This window comes from Silurus meridionalis, chromosome 4, assembly GCF_014805685.1.
Source record: "Silurus meridionalis isolate SWU-2019-XX chromosome 4, ASM1480568v1, whole genome shotgun sequence".
Classification (NCBI taxonomy): domain Eukaryota; kingdom Metazoa; phylum Chordata; class Actinopteri; order Siluriformes; family Siluridae; genus Silurus; species Silurus meridionalis.
Window position 1 is genome coordinate 24,288,369 of NC_060887.1, and position 18,528 is coordinate 24,306,896.

Consider the following 18,528-nt stretch of genomic DNA (forward strand, 5'->3'; position numbering starts at 1 on the left):
CGGCACTAAGGCTTGTGCAACCCTAATGGCTGGGGTTGGTTCCTTGACCGGGGATCGAACCCGGGCTGCAGCGGTGAGAGCGCCGCATCCTAACCACTAGACCACCTGGGAACCATTTGTAAATCTCTTAAAACCACAGTTTATTCACAGTAGAACATAGAAAGCACATCAAATGTATAAAATTAAGTTTTCAGAAAAGAAAAAGAGGGTACATTTAAATTTGATGGTTCAAAATAGGGCTGGAAATGTTAGTGTTACTAAAAAGAAACACCTGGAGGAGCATATTGTAACTAATAATGTTAGTTGCCAACAGATACATGATTGGGTATAAAAAGAGTATTTTAGAAAGACAGAGTTTCACTAATCTGTGAAAAAATAATAATAACATGATCAGAAGGGTCTGAGAATCTGGAGAAATATCTGTGTGTAAGGGACAAATGCAAAAATCAATATTGGATGCCTGTGATCTTCAGGCCCTCAGGTGGTCCTGCATAAAAAACAGGCATAACTCTGTAAAGAGAATCATTGCATGGTCTCAGAAACACAGTTTGCCAAGTCATGCAAAAATACAGATTAAATCACTACCATGCAAAGATGAAGCCATATGTGAACCTGGTCCAGAAACATCACTGTTTTCTTTGGACCAAAGCTCATTTAATCTTGACTGAGGCAAAGTGGAAAAATGTTTTGTGGTCATATGAATCGAAATTGGAAATTTATTTCGGAAATCTTGAATAAATATTTTCCAGACCAAAGAGGAGGGACCATCTGGCTTATTATCAGCACACAGTTCAAAAGCCTGCATCTCTGTTGGTATGGAGGTGCGTTATTGCCTATGTAATGGGCAGCTCTAACATCCAGAAAGACATTAATGTTTAAAGGTGTATACAGGTTTATACATATGTGTTCATCCGGTCTTTTTTTAGGGAAGGCCTTGCATATTTCAGCAAGAAAATGCTAAACCTCATACTGCATCTATTACAGCGGGATGCCTTTGTAGTAGAAGAGTTCAAGTGCTGAACTGACCTGCATTCAGTTTACAGCTTGCATAATATAAAAACATTTGGCATGAAATGAAAACTATGTCAAAGATGACCCAGGACTGTTGAGGTAGAATCCAGCATCAGACCACAAATGGGACCACATTTCCCAAACCCCAGCAACTCAATTCCCACATGTATATAGACCAAATTTTCTCATTTTTGTTTCCTAAAAACAGTACATTTCCTCAGTTTGAACTTTATATATATTTTTTCGATGTTATGTTTAATGAGATTTGCAAATCATTGCATTCTGCTTTTCATTTTACACAGGGTCCACCCCCAACTTTTTTTTAAACTGGGGTGTGTATGTTTGTATATAGACCGATGAGCCCCGATTTGACATTTGTGTGAAATTGAGAACAGAAGAGATGATGTAACCAGACATTTTCACATCCACAATGAAACATGGAGGTAAAAGCTTAATGGTTTGGGATTGTTTTGGAGCATGGAAGGTTGAAGAATTGTTTCTGGTTAAAAGGGATGCTGAACCAACATGGCTACTATTTCATACTTCAATGTTGTGCAATTCCTTCTGGATTGTGTCTAATTGGAATCAGCTTCTCGATACAACAATGCAATGATTTAAAGAATACCTCCAAGCTCTGTAAGTGTTATTTAGAGAGCAAACTGTCTGCTGTTATCTATCATGGAATGGCCTTGCCAGTCACCAGACCTAAACCTCCAATTAAACTGCTCTGGGATGGACTGGATCACATGTTCAGAAAGAATTCTTTAGCAAGTTTTACAAGAGGCATTTCAGTTGAATGGTTAGAGAAACTAACATCCAGAGGATGCCAAGACTGGTAAAACTTCATTTATTTTATGAACAATCTGTACATTTTTATATTTATTTGGTCAAAATAAACTTCAATAGCATAAAATAAACTATTAGAATGAGCATGGACATCTCAACAACAATAAAAGTCTAGGTATTTCCACACTTCTGTATATTCTGGCTCTTTATTTGTCAGACAGTATTAAGATGACAGTATTTATAGGCTTACTTGTTTTTCATTATTTAAGGCTTGGATTAAATGTATGTATTACTTATAGCAATGCATAAAAAAGGAACTCAATTGAAAAACAGCTTTGGTAAGGGTGAGTTGTGATTTCTACCACTGCAACAAAATTGCAACAAATCATGGACCCTGTATAGCTCAAACTGCACGTTAAGGATTAGTAAGCTAAATCAAAGTAACATAGTGGGTAAGAGAGTAATATTACATATTTTGCACAAAGTGTTTGTGCCTTGGCTAAAAAAATTGTACATATTGGATATATCTTGTACCAGACAAGCCCAAGGTCTTAAGGGTTAGTGATCCATCATACACACAGCATTGATATGAGTATTGATCAGCTGTTGTGCTGTTTGTAAATGTGGCCAGCATTCTAGCAGCAACTGTACACATTATTTTTGCACAACCTCTGCATCTTACATATAATAATACCAAGTGATCATTTATAGACAAACAGGCTGCAGCTCTTTTGCACTTGTGTATTAAGAATACATACAACAAGATAATACATACAACAAGAGCAAAAATAATTTTGGCTTTCAGCAAATTTGAACCGTCTTTTGCTGTGACTGAGTATTTCATTTTAGACATACTGCTTCCTTTTCTTAAATTAAATGCAGATCTCTTTTCTGAGTTACACAAAATAAAAAAACTGAATTGTCTCGATGTTATACACTATGCCTAATAGATGCATAAATGTAACTTCCTCTCTAATAACATTGCCATTATTGTGTGAGGAATAGATTGTCTTTGCATTTCAATGCATTTCATAATTTTGACATATGTTTTGATGAATAACCTAAAATAGCCCAGCCAGCAGCTGTCTGACTTCACAGCAATGTTCAGTCATTTCCAGTCATAAGTTTTATGACTGAAGTTAAATGATGCGTATCCATATACATGCAGAAATAAACTGTAACTATACAGCAACGAATCGAATAGTGTTTTTTTGTATTTATTCATGTTGCATCAAATTGACATTTGATGTTTTAGATGCCCTACAGTGAATGGCTGCAATTTAAGAGTCAATGTCCTCATTTACTCTATTGCAAATAAATTCAAGTTAAAAGTTATACCCAATGGGCCATTTTGTTCCTTCTGTCATATAAATCTAAGGAAGAACTGTGTGTGTGTGTGTGTGTGTGTGTGTGTGTGTGTGTGTGTGTGTGTGTGTGTGTGTGTGTGTGTGTGTGTGAGAGTATGTCACCCCCATAATGTTCTCAGAGCGTTGTAAAATTGCACAGGCTTGCACAACCAAGCAGCCAGGGCACCCATTTCAACATGCAGGTGACAGTTTAATTAACAGTCCCTTGGCAGTCTTCACACAACAATAGACTCTCATTTCTTCTCTAAGTACCAATTTCCATTTTTGGGGCACTCAGCATGTGCTCGCATTAATCTTGAAACAAATTTCATGCTAGTGTTGGACTTAATTGATATTCAAGAAGAAAATGTGGCAGGAAAAAATGAAAATCTGATTAGATCCGCTGCAAAACTTCAATAGATGTTTTCCTATTGTTTTTTTCCCTTACACACTGCATTTATTAGTGTTAGTATCTTTCTTGGTGATGATTGTGAACGGGGAGTATTGATAAATGGCAATATTAAGCCGTCACAGGAGACAGAAGATTGTTCTAAAAAAAATAAGGGTTTAGGGCTTTACATAGAGGGAAATCATTCTTTTTTCCTCTAGCCACTGTCCCAAATCCCTCCATGCACACACATTTTTTCTTGCTATGGCCTTGAAAGAGACCTCTTTCCTCAGGCCCAAACCGACTTTCCCTGAGCAAATAATCCTTCCAGCTACTGGGGTTTCATAAAAATAGTAACTGTCAGGCTCTTTAAAAAGAAATTCTTTAAAAGTGCAGAGTATTTGAGAGAATGAATGACTAATCAGCTGCATCTTATTCATGGAATTTTAGTGCCTTTATATTTTAGTATAATATTACCTGCCATTCTCTCTCTCTCTCTCTCTCTCTCTCTCTCTCTCTCTCTCTCTCTCTCTCTCTCTCTCTCTCTCACTTTTGCTCTCTTTTGCTCTCTGTGTGTATGGATATATAAAATAAAATGGGGCTTTAGACCTTTTTTTTATGAGTAGACAGTCTTAGTTTATTTACCACTTTAGTTTGATGTATAGGATATAAATGTGTCTGCTTGCAATTGGGAATAAAAGAAACTGTTATCAGATTGCAGTATAAATATTGTCTTTTGATGTATTGTTGCAATATTGGAAGATGTACTATCTGTAAGATTGAATGATAACTTTTTTTTATAACAATTATATTGTCTTTCAGACAAGTCTGAAGTCTGGGTAAAATAAGTTCTGCAGATCACTGTGGAATGTGGATGGAAATCAAGTGTCTATCTATTGCATTCGGAAATCATCATAAATTTAAATCTAAATGAAAAACTAGTGAATAACTGCCTGCTATTTGAAATGACCTCACACACCGTGTGATGGAGAAGCTTGAGTTCTGCATGGTAGTAAATGACAGGTGATATTCGACTATAATTAAGGTTATTCAGGGATTCAGCAAAGTGTGCAGGAAAACTAAACTTCCCTTTGTGTTTGATTGTGACGTGAAGCTAAGCTGAGATTTGCTACTGTAATTGATGGGAATGTAAGTCATAGCATAGTATAATGGTGATAATGATAATATTGATGTAATAGGGTTTCTAGAGATATGTCTTTCTTGTCCAATTTGGAAAATGTTTTACCAAAATCAGCTGCAGTGGCGGTACAGTCTTATGCCTTGAAGATATTTTCATTATTAATAATTGTTTTTATTATTATGTTATATAATTTTATATTATGATATAGTAAACTAAATATAGTAAATAGTAAACCTGTTTTGTATGTATCAATTGTATGTAAATTAATTGGTACAGTTTTCTCTTTTTTAAAACATGTAAAAAGAGAAATTCCTACTTTAACCCCTGCCATTGATCCACCCCTGCTTTATTTGGAAAAACACCATATCTTTGTGAAGGGCTCAAAAAGGCATATATTAACAACTTGACCTCCCTTAACCTTCTGCATGAATGTGGGGGGGGAAAGGAATTTAATAGATGCTTTTCACTGGAAGCATTACCCTGCCTGTGCTTTGCTCTTTTGCTTACTCTTCTATCACACAGCATCCTTGTCTTGTGTGACTGAGATTTAGGGAAATTGCTTCCCATGGAGATATGCAGTGTGAAGTGACCTCTGCCGCATCGCTGTCAGTACAGATGGGTGAAAATAGTCATTTGGGTGTAGCGAGTGTGTTCATGCTGGAGAAGTTGTGCCCCTGCTGTTTCGAGCTACAGATGGATAACTCCTAAATTGAGAGATTAAAATATGATTTTTTTTTCCAGCCACATTTTTATTTTTGGCTCTTTTTACTACTCTTTTTGCATGTCTGAGAATTTTATTCCAGCATTTCATATGCAAATCTGTTTCCAAGTGTTTTTAAGTCTGTAATATTTTGCATTCTGCAGCAGCCTGTAAGGATCTCCGTCGAGCTCTGGAGGTGACACAGCACTCCGAGGAAATGGGGCTGATTTTGGGAATCTGTGCAGGGGGGCTGGTGGTCCTGATTCTGTTACTAGGAGCCATCATCATCATCATTAAGAAAGGGTGAGTATTACATGCAGCTCCTAAACAATGAGATCTGGCACATTGCATGTTGTGCTATACCATAAATGTCCATACATAATGAGTGCAGGTGTGTGTGTGTGTGTGTGTGTGTGTGTGTGTGTGTGTGTGCAACTAATTATCAATAAATTCTATTTCTTGTGTTTTTAGGTACACATACATTTCTTTCAGTCATCTAATTTTCAGAGTCAAACTGGGAGGGTCATTTTTATAGGAAATCCTGCTTTTATGACTCACATAGTAATACTAAAACTGTAACTAAAAACAAAATTAGTTCTCTGTCTCTGCCGCTCAGGGCTTTCATCTTCTGAGATTACCTGGGTGTAAAATGTTTAATTAAGAAGAGGTGCAATTCAATTACTCACTAAATTAGGCCCGCACTGACATTAGACTGACCCAGAAACGAGCTGATAATTGGGCGGGAAAAGGGGTGCTTTTGGAGATAATTAGTATTGTTCTCTAAAGGTCTCCACATTAAGGTGCTCATGTGAGTAAAAGCACATGATCCACTGCATTCAGACTAGCCCTTGCTATTCCTACTAATTCTAACATGAGTCTTCAATCACTTTCAGACAATGTGATATAAATAGCATAAGCTTCTTACCAGGTCTATGAATCCCCAGGATTACTGCTACAAAACTATCCAATGAACATTTTAACATTGTAGGATTGTTTGCAAACTGAAATGAATATGAGTGGCTAAAGTTTCTTGTGGAGAGATTTCGATATAGTTATAGAGTCTATAGTTGTCTATAGAATTCCATTCCAACAGGACCTTGTGTCTTGCATTGGCAGTAGTATATTTTAAAGGATTATAGACCTGGACAAAACTGTGACTTTCAATAATAAATCTGTACCTGCCTTTGTGTGGTTCATTAAAAACTAACAAGGTAGCATAGGTGATTAGGTCATATCTGCTTTGGCTACCATTTTTTTGTTCTGTCATTGCTGAGGTTTAGCATGTGTCACATTGCTTACGTGGCCAAAGCAAGCTTCTGACAGCATGCCATTCTTCACACTAATCAGAGCACTGGCAGTGCTTGCATCTCATGTCGCCTCTGCCTTATTCTCTTTCTTTCTTTCTTTCCCTCGCTCTCTCTCTCTCTCTCTCTCTCTCTCTCTCTTTTCTCTGTCTCTCGTCTTTCTTTTCCTCTCCAGAAGGGACTACTACTCTTACTCTTACTATCCGTAAGTGGCTTTTCCTCCATTGCACACCATCATTTCCCATTGTGTTAGCAAGCTCTGTTCGGAAAGTAATTCAGTGGCATAACAATCTCTCTTCTCTTTTTTGCCGTTCTTCTTCTTTCTCTCTATTTCTGTTATCAGTAGGAAGCCGGTGAACATGAATAAGACTCCCATTACATACAGGCAGGAGAAGAGTCATATGATGGGCTCAATGGAGCGCAGCTTTGCAGACCAGAGCACACTGCAGGAGGATGAAAGGATGGCTTTGTCCTTTATGGATGCCCACACCTGCAGCACCCGGAGTGAGATGCAAACACACGCACGCACGCACGCACGCACGCATGCACACACACACGCGCACGTGTACACAAACATACATGTGAAAAATACAATGTACATGAGCACAAGAAGTATTCCCCCTTACAAACTGCACTTCCTACATTAAGAGATTTATTCACGCAGTGGTATCGGAGGCACATCTATATATGGCTTCTACATTCCCACTGTGAGCTACTGCATGCTCTCGTTCATTTATCATGCATTTTACGACCCCGGAATCACAATGTGGAAAAACATAATGCCCAATTTCACTCAGGTAGCATGTACAGGCCATTTAGTGCTGAGTTCCTGAGTTCACTGACCCACACTTGAGTGAATACAGCTCAGCCTACGGTTTACAATTTCTATTCGGCTCAACCCAGATAGATAGCAGATTTGTATTAATGACTCATTTATCCTACATTACCCCTGCAGGAGCCCAGGCCTTAAAATGTGAATTCTCTCTTTGGAACACTAAGCGCACACACCATAACGGGAAAGGAGAGGAAAGGTGCTCAGATTGAAAACTACTGAAACATATTTCACGCAAAATTAGAATACATGTCTGGTGACTCAAGGCTGTCTTTTTCTATCATTTCAATGTCGGGGAAACTATACTAGATATAAAATGGGGCAAAAATTAAAATAATTCATTGGCCCAGGAGTCTGATTGAAAGGATGATTAATTCATGATGTTCAAAGAAGAAGTTCTCTTGATCAAAATGAAGCTTTAATGGCAAGTCTTTCTACTGCTGCATATCTGGGTTTGACGATACTTGCTTGCTAATTTATTTCTACACCTAATTTAAAGACTTTAAAGAGTTGCTTTTACTCATGTTAATTCATTAATAATTACATGCCCGCTAAAACAAAACACATGACGGGTTTAGATTTTTGTTGTGTGCCTAGACAGCAAGTGTTATTCATTATTTACAATTATTTACTATACTAAGTGTAGAGTAGACAGTTATGTGTGTGTCTATGTGTCTATGCATATTTATAAATGTTTCTTGTCAGGTGATCCACGGAGCTCCATGAATGAATCAAGCAGCCTGCTTGGTGGATCACCTCGGAGGCATTGCAGCAGTAAAGGTTCTCCATACCACACCGGGCAGCTTCACCCTGCAGTACGTGTAGCCGACTTGCTGCAACACATCAACCAGATGAAGACGGCAGAGGGCTATGGATTTAAACAGGAATATGAGGTTAGTAAAACAGATGTTCAGAAAGCCAATCAATTATTAGAATGACCTGATATTAGGTTATATCATTTTCATCTTCCCTACATCTTCCACAATTTTATTGCAAAATACTAATATTAGTTCTCACTCAAAAAATATACCAAATAGTTCAGCATTAACTGAGACCTCATTCAAAACATGCCCCCTTTATCCAATTTCACATGCTCCCAGCTCACAGGATGTCTCTGTTGTCAAGGTAAATAGATAGTGATTAGAATAATTAATATGAAATAAAATCTATCAAGGTAAATGTCAAATAGCCAATAGTAGACAAGTGTATGTTAGCATTACTTGACTGTGTATATAAGGCATAACAAAAACACTGAAAATGCTGAAAAGGTAAAAACAAAGTTTTGAAAGGTTAGGCATACAAAAAAGTGTCGAATCAGTAGGTTAATGATGATGATAATTGTTTTCCCTGCACCTGTCAGCACAATTAAGTGTTTTTTCTTTTTTTTAATTATAAACACTGTACATCAATACTGAAGACATCCAAACTGTGAAAGAACATGTATGGAAATATGAAGTGAACAAAACATGCTAAATATATAAGAATATGTTTTAGATTTAAGATCCAAAGTTGCTACATTTAGTTTTGATGACAGCTTGGCAAACCCATGGCATTCTTTAATCAGAGTCATGAGGTTTATTTCAATACACAGGTTTGCTTTGTCAAGAGTTTTTTTTTTTTCTTAATATGCTTTAGACCATACTTTTTAATGTGCAGAGGAAGAGTGGGTACAGAGTCAATAGACCTACTGGTGCTATTACAACTACAAAATCCATATTATGGCAAGAAACACTCAGTTAAGTAAAGAGAAAAGACCGTCCATCTTTACTTTAAGAAATAAACGTCATACAACCCAAAAATTACATTTCATGAGGACCATTCCAGGAAAAAAAAGACCAAGAGCTACCTCTGATGCAGAGGATACATTTATAAAAAATTACCAGCTTCATAAATGCAGAAACCTCAGATTTTCAAAAATGCTTCTAGGAGTTTACAGGTAGGGCCTGTAGGGCTCGAATTGTTGCAAATAAACCATTACTTTGGAAGAACAACTATCAAAAGAGACTTGCTTGGGCCAATAAACACATGGAATGGATATTGTATCAGTGGAAAACGTTTCTTTTTTTTTTCTGATGAGTCCAAATTCTGGTTCAACAGCCATGTCTTTGTTAGATGTACAGTGGGTGAACAGAACAGACGGTTCCTGAATGTGTGGTTCCCACTGTGAAGCATGAAGGAGGAGGTGTAATGTTTGGGTGATTTGCTGTTGAAACTTGGTGATTTATTTAAAATTGAGGGCACAATTAACAGCATGGCTTCCACGGCATTTTGCAGCGACATGCCATCCCTTCTGGTTTGTGCTTAGTTGGACCATAATTTGTGTTTTGTTATTACTTAATTTCATACATGCTCTTACATAGTTTAGATGTCTTTATTAATGTATTCATATATAAATTGTATTAATGTACCATGTTGAATATAATAAAAAATAAAGAAAACTGAAGGAGAACATGTGTCCAAACTTTTGACTTGTACTGCTGCCATGAAGCAGTTCCTGACTGCACAGATAATAGTAACATGACCAGCTCTTCTTAAAACTGAAATGGTGGAAATGCTCATTTTGTCAGGCTGTTCTTTGCTATCATGCCTAGGTGAATATATTCACCATACAATTTTAATGTTCAACTGCTAGCAGAGGAAAATCTATATTGCACAAGCCAACCTTAGATGTTTTAGTGACACATGATTTCAAGTCAGGATCAAACTAAATCTGATATAAAGAACCACTAATAGCAAGGATAGGAGAGACAGCTGCCCTTCCAAAGTATTTATAAATATCTTATAGCCTTCCCCACAGATTTCTCCTCTTAATTAATTGAGCTTGAACTGCACTTGTGCTTAGTAGGTTTCAGCAGCTCACCGTACAGACGGATATTAATAAACTGTCAGTGTTGAAGTGGATGGCAGTGTTCATGGCAGCAGATGTCTAGTTGCAAGAGCTGTAGCCTCTTGGGAGTTTGGTGTCACTCATCTGTTCAGAGCAAAGGTGTTTTGTCAGACTGGACCGCACTGTAATACAAGCACCCTGCTCCTCAGCATGAACACATAATATCACATTATTTACACCGTCACTGGTTCCACACGATTAATAAAGTCCTGTCAACTGACATATGACTAATTTAAAACAATGATTAATACACTATATAAGGTTTTGATCAAATAATTCATTAGTTAATAATACTGTATTTTTGCTGGTTTTCAGGGTGTATGTCTGCTTATAAGACTAAGAATGAGTACATTTTATTTTATTGGACACTTTTAATAAATAAAAAATAGAATTGCTTAAAAAGTTTTTGCTCTGGGGATAAAATGCTAAGCAGAGGGAATAGAGATTGCATCTCATTTTAAATATGTAACTATTCATAATTAACTTCTGACTATTAATATATATAAATCAAAGGTGTTATAAAGCAAAGATGTTTTGTTGAAAGATTAGGTATATCTATTTTAAATTTAAAGCAGTGAGGAAAAAACACATACTTGAATGCTTATTCAGATTTATACAATATCTCTCACCCCATAGCTAGTCTCTGTTCTGATAAGCTGTCTTTAAATAAAAAATTTACATAAATGCATGTGATTGATTAAAGCTGCACCCAAGCTGGACTGAGACATGCTTTAGAACCAGTAGTTTATATACAATTTTCAACTACACATCTTTGTCATACAGATATCACCTGTACCTCTGCTACAGTATGTTTTTTAATGTACTTATTTTTACTGCACTTAAATACTTTTGATCCACATTTGGTGCATTCATTTTCACATATATGCAATGTTTTTTAGAGTTTTGGTTGCTGAGATAAAAGCAGAGTTATGTTCTTGAAATCTGTTTGTTTCACTATCATATTCACTCAGAGCTCTTTTATTTTTACCTCTGTCTCTGAATCAGATTGCAACTCATTAACTTTTATTCATCAACAGGTGTTAGGTATCATAATTACAGCTCACATGGTGCTGCGCAATATTGGGTAGACCTCAAAGAATGAACACAGAATACATAAATTGTGCTACAATGGTGCAGTGGGTAGCGGCGGCACAGCTGTCTACTCTTTCACTGGGACCAATCCAAAGCCCGTGTTACTATCTGTGTGGACTTTTGCATGTTCCTCTTGTGTCTGTGTGGATTTATTTAAAGTTCTTCGGGTTTTCCCAAATTTCCCAAGACAGATTAATGTCGGACAGTTGTTGGATCGACTGTTTTAATTTACCTCCAGATTGAATGAGTGTGTGAATGAGTTTGCATGGTGCCCTGCCATAATAAATGTACCATCTAGGGTATATTCTTATCTTACACCCAGTGTTCTCATAATAGGTTCTTGTATGACCGTTTTTAGGTTTAATCTTACAATGTGTAATACAGTCATTTTCAGGATCGTCCGGGTTCGAACACAAAACAGGTTCGAAAACAATACATTTGCAAATATAGTAGTACAATCTTATGATCAGTCTGGGGAGCTGGAATATACCACATTTTACCAAAATCGAATTCAAGTGAAACACTTCGACTATACTATACAGTACATTAATCCAATTTAAAGAAGTCCAACATGTTTTTTTTATATGTGGCTCTGAATATTTTGAGTATTGACTGTTCAAAATGTCATTAGTGAACACAAGAAAAAGTCCTCTGCTGAAAACTTCCTGCTTCTTGCCAGTAATTAAGGTAGTAATGGGCTGACTCACTGTGAATCAGGGTGCAGATCATGTTCTTTGCTTTAGTTTTGACTAAACTCACTCTTGAACTGAGGTTATGAAGGGCCACACCAGCTCCTCAGCAGAACTTATTCTCAGTTAATTTGGTCTCAGTAGTTATTAGTGTTTCAAAAGATTTATTCCAGGGGGATTATTCAGCAAAATGGCATCTAAAATATGCCATACTTTGTTTATATGATCTATTTTTGCTCAGACAGCAATAATGCCTTTGACACAAAATATTGTATTGAAATCATTTTATGGCTGGAAATATGGTAACCACATCATTTAAAATTATGGGCAAATCATGTTTTGTAAATAAAAGTTACTTAAAAAATAAACTTTCTAACATGATATGATGGGTTTCTATGTTTTATCCCATAATTATCTCTAACAAATGCAAACATCATCATGAAAAGTACAGAGCAATTTAAATAGAATTTCAGTGGTCCATTGGACTTTGCATGTGCTTTGGTCAATCATCAAGCATGCTTATTCTTAGTTATGTGTTTGTAAGAAATGTCAGCATCACTACAAACAAAGCAACAAGATTAAACATCTCTTTGTGCACTGTGTGTACCCATACCATCCATTCCCTATGAAGTTGTGCTTGTAGGCTCATTAAAATCCCTCCTTAGGGGACTCTGACTTGGTATAAGATCGATATGCCTCATTCATTCTGTCTAGATATGTGTATGCCTTTATTTGAGTATTTTGTGGACCTCATAATGTGAACAGATGAGACATAGGGCAAAAGTTTGAGCCTGACCTAACACCAGCTCATAAAGCATATTTCCCAATGGAAAAAGAAACTGTGAGTATTGATCTAGAACGTGATTAAAGGATAAGGTGAGGATTGACATTGATAGGGGACTTTGAAGATAAAAGAGGGAGGGAAGGAGGGTTAGATGGACAGGCAAGAGGATGGAGACAAAAAGATAGAGAGATTTTGATTGATAGAATGTCAAGACCCAGTGATTTTTAATTTGGGTCAAGGTTGGATGTTTGGATGTGTGAACTGTTTATTAATAATTATATATACAGTATATATTTACAGTGATGACATTGATAGGTATTGCCCCACTGGACAATATGCATTTTTTTTTACCATAATAATTAAATACAAACTGTTCCATTTATACTGTAACAAATCGTTTTGATTTTTTAAGCATGCAGTTGGAGCATTGGCTAGTATTAAATAATACAGTAATCTTCATATTTGGTTTATACACTGACTAAACAAAATTTTTAGAAATACATTTTATTATTTCTTTTGTATTTTTTATAATCTTAGGCAAATTGGTAGCCTTTTAATTAAACAAAAATTTGTCACTGAAGATTATATTTACAATAGAGCATAGTTTGGAAGTCAAATCCTTTCTCATTATTTGTGGCAGCTATCTTCAAGTTTATTGTATCTGAACGATGCAGATGATAAATCCTTAATTAATTATTTTTTAATTTGGACTTAAATAATCAAAACAGCTTCACCACAGGTCTGTCATAACTATAATCTATCATAAAGCTTATTGTTTGCTATACAGTGGGCTTTCCTACCTGTGTTTCATTTATTCAGTGCTAGTAAACAGTACTCTCTTGCCATGTGGCATGTTTGTGTGTTTGGCAGCACCATGGAGTCAAGTCATGAGTGCAGCACTAGCTGTAAAGACAAGGTAGCAGTGTGTAATCCTAGACTTTGTTACTTGTCAGGGTGTTTTAGAAATTGGTTGGGCTTTATGGGGAGAGAGAGAGAGAGAGAGAGAGAGAGAGAGAGAGGAGAGGAAAAATGTTTTTTTTTTTCAAAGTCTACTCTGGCTCTCGTTGAATGACAGCACAGTGATTTCTTAGGCTACAAATTCTCAACTTTGCCTTTGGTATTTTTGAAGACCACTATGAGGGATAGAGCATGCTGGTTTGTTCACTGGGGTACTATGGCTAATGAGCGTTTATTTTAGAGCATTGCCATGGCAACACAGGAGGTACTGACGGGTATGAAGAAGAAAATGTGATTTTTATGACATTATAGATTGTGTTTCTTTTTTTCTCTCTTGGTCTCCAATGTCAAAGAACGAAATTTTACTTTTGGAAGCTTTTGAGGGTTTTTTTTATATAAATCTTTTTTTCCTAAAGCTCTAGCTCAGTCCCTTGAAAATATAAAATAGTATTCCATAGAGACAATAATGCTTACAACTATTTTCAGCAGTTTGAATAAATTTTTGTAAAACTGTGACCAACTTAATAAATAAATACTTGAAATAGTCAAACCTCCATCTCCAGCTTAGTCACACATTTATATATGAGACACTGACAAATATCCCTGTTTATTTTCCACCCTAGAGCTTCTTTGAAGGCTGGGATGTCACAAAGAAGAAGGATAAAACGAAGGGAAGACACGATACTATAATGGACTGTGAGCCTTGTTTTTTTTTGTCATTTGTCATATTAGTATTTATACAGAAAAACTTGTAACCACCACTTATTAATGATTTATGTTTTTAAATGTTTTCATTTACAATCTCATGTTGCTTGCAAAAATGTATTAATGAGAAATGTAATACATATTTAATTGGTGTGTGTGTGTGTGTGTGTGTGTGTGTGTGTGTGTGTGTGTGTGTGTGTGTGTGTGTGTGTGTGTGCACCCATTTTAGATGACCGTCATCGTGTGAAGCTGCACTCGCTCCTTGGGGATCCAAACTCCGACTACATCAATGCCAATTACATTGATGTGAGTCCTCAGTTTTGCTTTTCTACAGAAACAGATTCTGTGTTTTTGTTCTTATCTTCCTCCCCTTGAGTCTGTTCAATATCTGGATCAGCTGTCCCATTATCTCTCCCTGCTCTGACCTAAGCTATTGGAGACGTCATTTTCAGACAGAGCTCTGAACTTACAATTGGCGTGTCCCTCCAGAGAAAGATTTGAGCTTGAGTTTAAGGTGGTTTGCTGCTTAGCTTTATTCATTCTTTATTCTGCAACATTGATCGTCTTTTGGGCAAATCTCCTTAGGGAAAGATCATTCTCAAATATGTTTTGTAGTCTACACAATGACTTTCATGTTTGCTTAAATGTTTGTATGGCATTGCAAGAGATAGTTTTCTATTAAGTCCTATCAAGGATAAATAGTGGTTGTTGTACTATACAACTTATCTCTCTTATGCTCCCTCTGTTAATAGTTCTAGAACAGTACTACTGCCGAATAGATGTTTTGGCAGGTCAGAATCAAAATGTAAATAATTTTGTATAACATTATGTCCCAAAATCCTGTTAGATTTAAATAAAATAATATAATATAATATAATATAATATAATATAATATAATATAATATAATATAATATAATATAATATAATATAATATAATAACAATTTATTCACAGTGACTTGCATGGTAAATCCTTCATGTAATCTACATAATGATTTTAATTTAACAAATAAAATTTATATGGTGAAATTGTCCGGAGGGGGGAGTTTATTTAATATTAATGGCATGTGTCAGCACTTTCTAACTGAGTAAAAATGTTTAAGGCTTGGAGAGTTTTCAGGAAAGAACTGTATACATTCCAGGTTCACTGTGAAATCATCACTTTGTTCAAATTCAAATTAAAGAAAAAAATAAGATGTTGCGAGTTAATAATTATTTATAGTTGAATAACATAAGTGATACATCACAGAATATAACTACAGACACTTTAAAAGCATGTTGTTTTATTCATTAAGACATTATACTGTAAAACTTTTTTTTTTTTTTTTTTTTTTGAAATTGGGCAAATTATATGCCTGCATCAAGCCATGAAGATAACTAAAATAGTGAAGATGAATAATGGTGAAATGTAAATTTGGTAAAAGAAATATAGTTGGAAAAAACTTGAATGTTCACAGTCAGAGATCTTTAAAATGCTTAGTGGAGTCTCATTAAAAATGACCCTGGTACTTACAGCTATGTTTAATAGTAAAAGTAAGAGCATTAGACAAGAACTTACAGGACTGGGTAAAAACAGCTGTGTGGCCACAAGAAAGGCAAAAAGTTGTTAGTGAGGCTAATTGACAAAAAATGACCCCAGTTTGTGAGAGAGAATAAAAATTGGACTGTGGAAAGATGGAAAAAAATTGTGCAGTCAGATGAGTCCTGTTCCAAAGCAATGGGTTGTTCAGGGCATGAAGAGAAGTGTATGAAGTTATGCACCCATCATGCATAATGCCTACTGAACACACTTCAATTTTATGATCTGGGGCTGCTCGACTTGGTCAGGTCTAATTTTAGCGACATTATCTGGCAGTAAAAAAACATTCAGCTGAGCACCTAAATAGAATAAATTACCAGACTATTGCATCAATAAAATTTTTCCGTGGCATATCAGGAATATGCTACAATGACAATGCCAAAATTCATTAGGCTTAAATTGTGAAAGGCACATAAGGAATCTTTTTCACACATGAATTAGCCACTTGATAGTCCTTTGAGACCTTAACCCTATTGAAAGTGATTGTGATGTGCTGGAGTAGACTTTAATAAATGCTAAGTATAAATATATTATAAATATCTGATTAATATAGATGAAGGCGATGCAACAGAAATATTAAAACGCACCTCAACGACATCTATTTAAAGTAGCCTTGAGTAAAAAGAAATGCTTACATGTGCATATACTCTATGAAATAGAGAATTGATGTATTGTGGTCAATAATTTAATCCCAGATGAGCTCTGAACCTTCTAAATGCATTACTTAATGAAGGATTGGATTCATTGAGCTAATGAGACTAAAGTATGTTGAAATAGAAATAGGCATAAACAGTAAAAACAGCATGGAGTGAGTATTATTGGACTAAAAATGTAATGCATATATTTTTATCCATTCATCCATTTTTTTGTAATAAGCAAATAGAATATAAAACTAAAATGCACCCCAATTTATGAGAAGCCATATGCTTAGTCATTATCCAGAGCTGAGAATCGATAAGGGTGCAGATTAAGTACTGTTGCTCACAGGATGTGCTGATGATGTTGTTGTTGTGTGTTAAGGTGAGTTCAGGCCCCTTATTTAGACTTGTGTCATGATTATGGTGGCCATTAAAGCACAGGGCACACAGGTCTGGCTTTTTATGAACGCAACACATAGCCTGTTTAAGGTCTTCTTAGAGTGAAATTACCAAAATCACCAGGATTTTGTAGCAGGGCAAATGGCTATTCTACAAGCCTAAACTTACTTGTTTCAATTTTTTTATTTGCTTTTACTATAATGCTTAATGCACTTTGAGTGAGAGGCAGCATGTTAAAATTATATTAAATTTATTTTAATAATTCACACATTGAACAAACACAACTCTATTCCCATTCACACACTCATACAAATATATACATCCATTTCTAATGTCGTATGTACTTTAACACTTTCTCTCTCTCTCTCTCTGTTCCGTTTTTGTTGTCTCTTCCCATTTGTGCCTCTTTCTGTTTTCAGTTTCCTTTGTGTAATCTATCAGTCCTCCTTTTCCCTCAGCTCTTTCAGCTTCTCATTAACTAGTCTCTGTCTTCTCTTTTTTTTCTACCCCTTCTCCCCACCTCTACGAGTTTGGACCCTGTAGATTCGGATAAACAGGGAAGTAAGTACCTTGCTGCTCTTTCTTCTCTCTTCCTCCTTTTCCTCCCTATCCATTCTTCCCATTCACTGTCACTTTACCTCATTTGTGTTAAAAACATAAAAGGCCTCCATTACCAGTTGACACCAATGAATAAATAAAACTTGTATGTACATCTATGCTCTCCGTCTTTCCACCATTATGCTCTCCTGTAAAAGCGTGTGAGCTCCTGGAATTCTGTTCTGCACTTAACCTTTTTTGTATCTAATTTCATTTATGATGTGAAGGCATTTTAACAAGCAGAGCAGGTCATATTAAAATGTTTCTTTTTTACATGCTCTCTTTATGGCATGTTAAATAGCCAAATAAATGAACTTTTCTGCAAATAGCCTAACCTATGAAAAGTTTTTTTGTTTATCAATTTAATTGTCACAAAGCAACAACACAATGTAGACAATATAATAGGAACTATACATTAGGAAACGTCTGTAGTTTACGTATGTAACCCTGGTTCCCCAAAGGAACGAGATGCTTCGTCAAAATGCTTTGGAAACACTTTTCACGTTGTCCACACTCTGAATCACATGTGCAATCAATGGTAGCACAAGGTGAGGGCACGACCAGGAAGCTATAAAAAGCACATGCAACAGAGCCGGCGCTAGCTTCGAAAATGAAGGAAGCACTGCAGGGATGCAGGTACTGTGGCTTAGAGACGCTCCTTTTCAGGAACTCGAGCTGCATCAAAACATTTTGG

General features: G+C 36.0%; 1 protein-coding gene across 7 annotated transcripts in view; it reads left to right on the top strand.

Annotated features, from left to right (window-relative positions):
• ptprub (protein tyrosine phosphatase receptor type Ub) overlaps positions 1 to 18,528 on the top strand; it is a 204,381-nt gene that overhangs the window by 157,726 nt on the left and 28,127 nt on the right. For 2 of the 7 annotated variants that reach the window (XM_046846679.1, XM_046846678.1), the window contains exons 14-20: positions 5,537 to 5,675; positions 6,852 to 6,881; positions 7,020 to 7,180; positions 8,214 to 8,401; positions 14,541 to 14,613; positions 14,852 to 14,928; positions 17,781 to 17,798. In XM_046846679.1, the coding sequence (XP_046702635.1) occupies positions 5,537 to 5,675; positions 6,852 to 6,881; positions 7,020 to 7,180; positions 8,214 to 8,401; positions 14,541 to 14,613; positions 14,852 to 14,928; positions 17,781 to 17,798 (686 nt within the window). The remainder of the gene's footprint in view (positions 1 to 5,536; positions 5,676 to 6,851; positions 6,882 to 7,019; positions 7,181 to 8,213; positions 8,402 to 14,540; positions 14,614 to 14,851; positions 14,929 to 17,780; positions 17,799 to 18,528) is intronic. The other 5 variants (XM_046846682.1, XM_046846681.1, XM_046846680.1 and 2 more) reach the window with 5 other exon arrangements.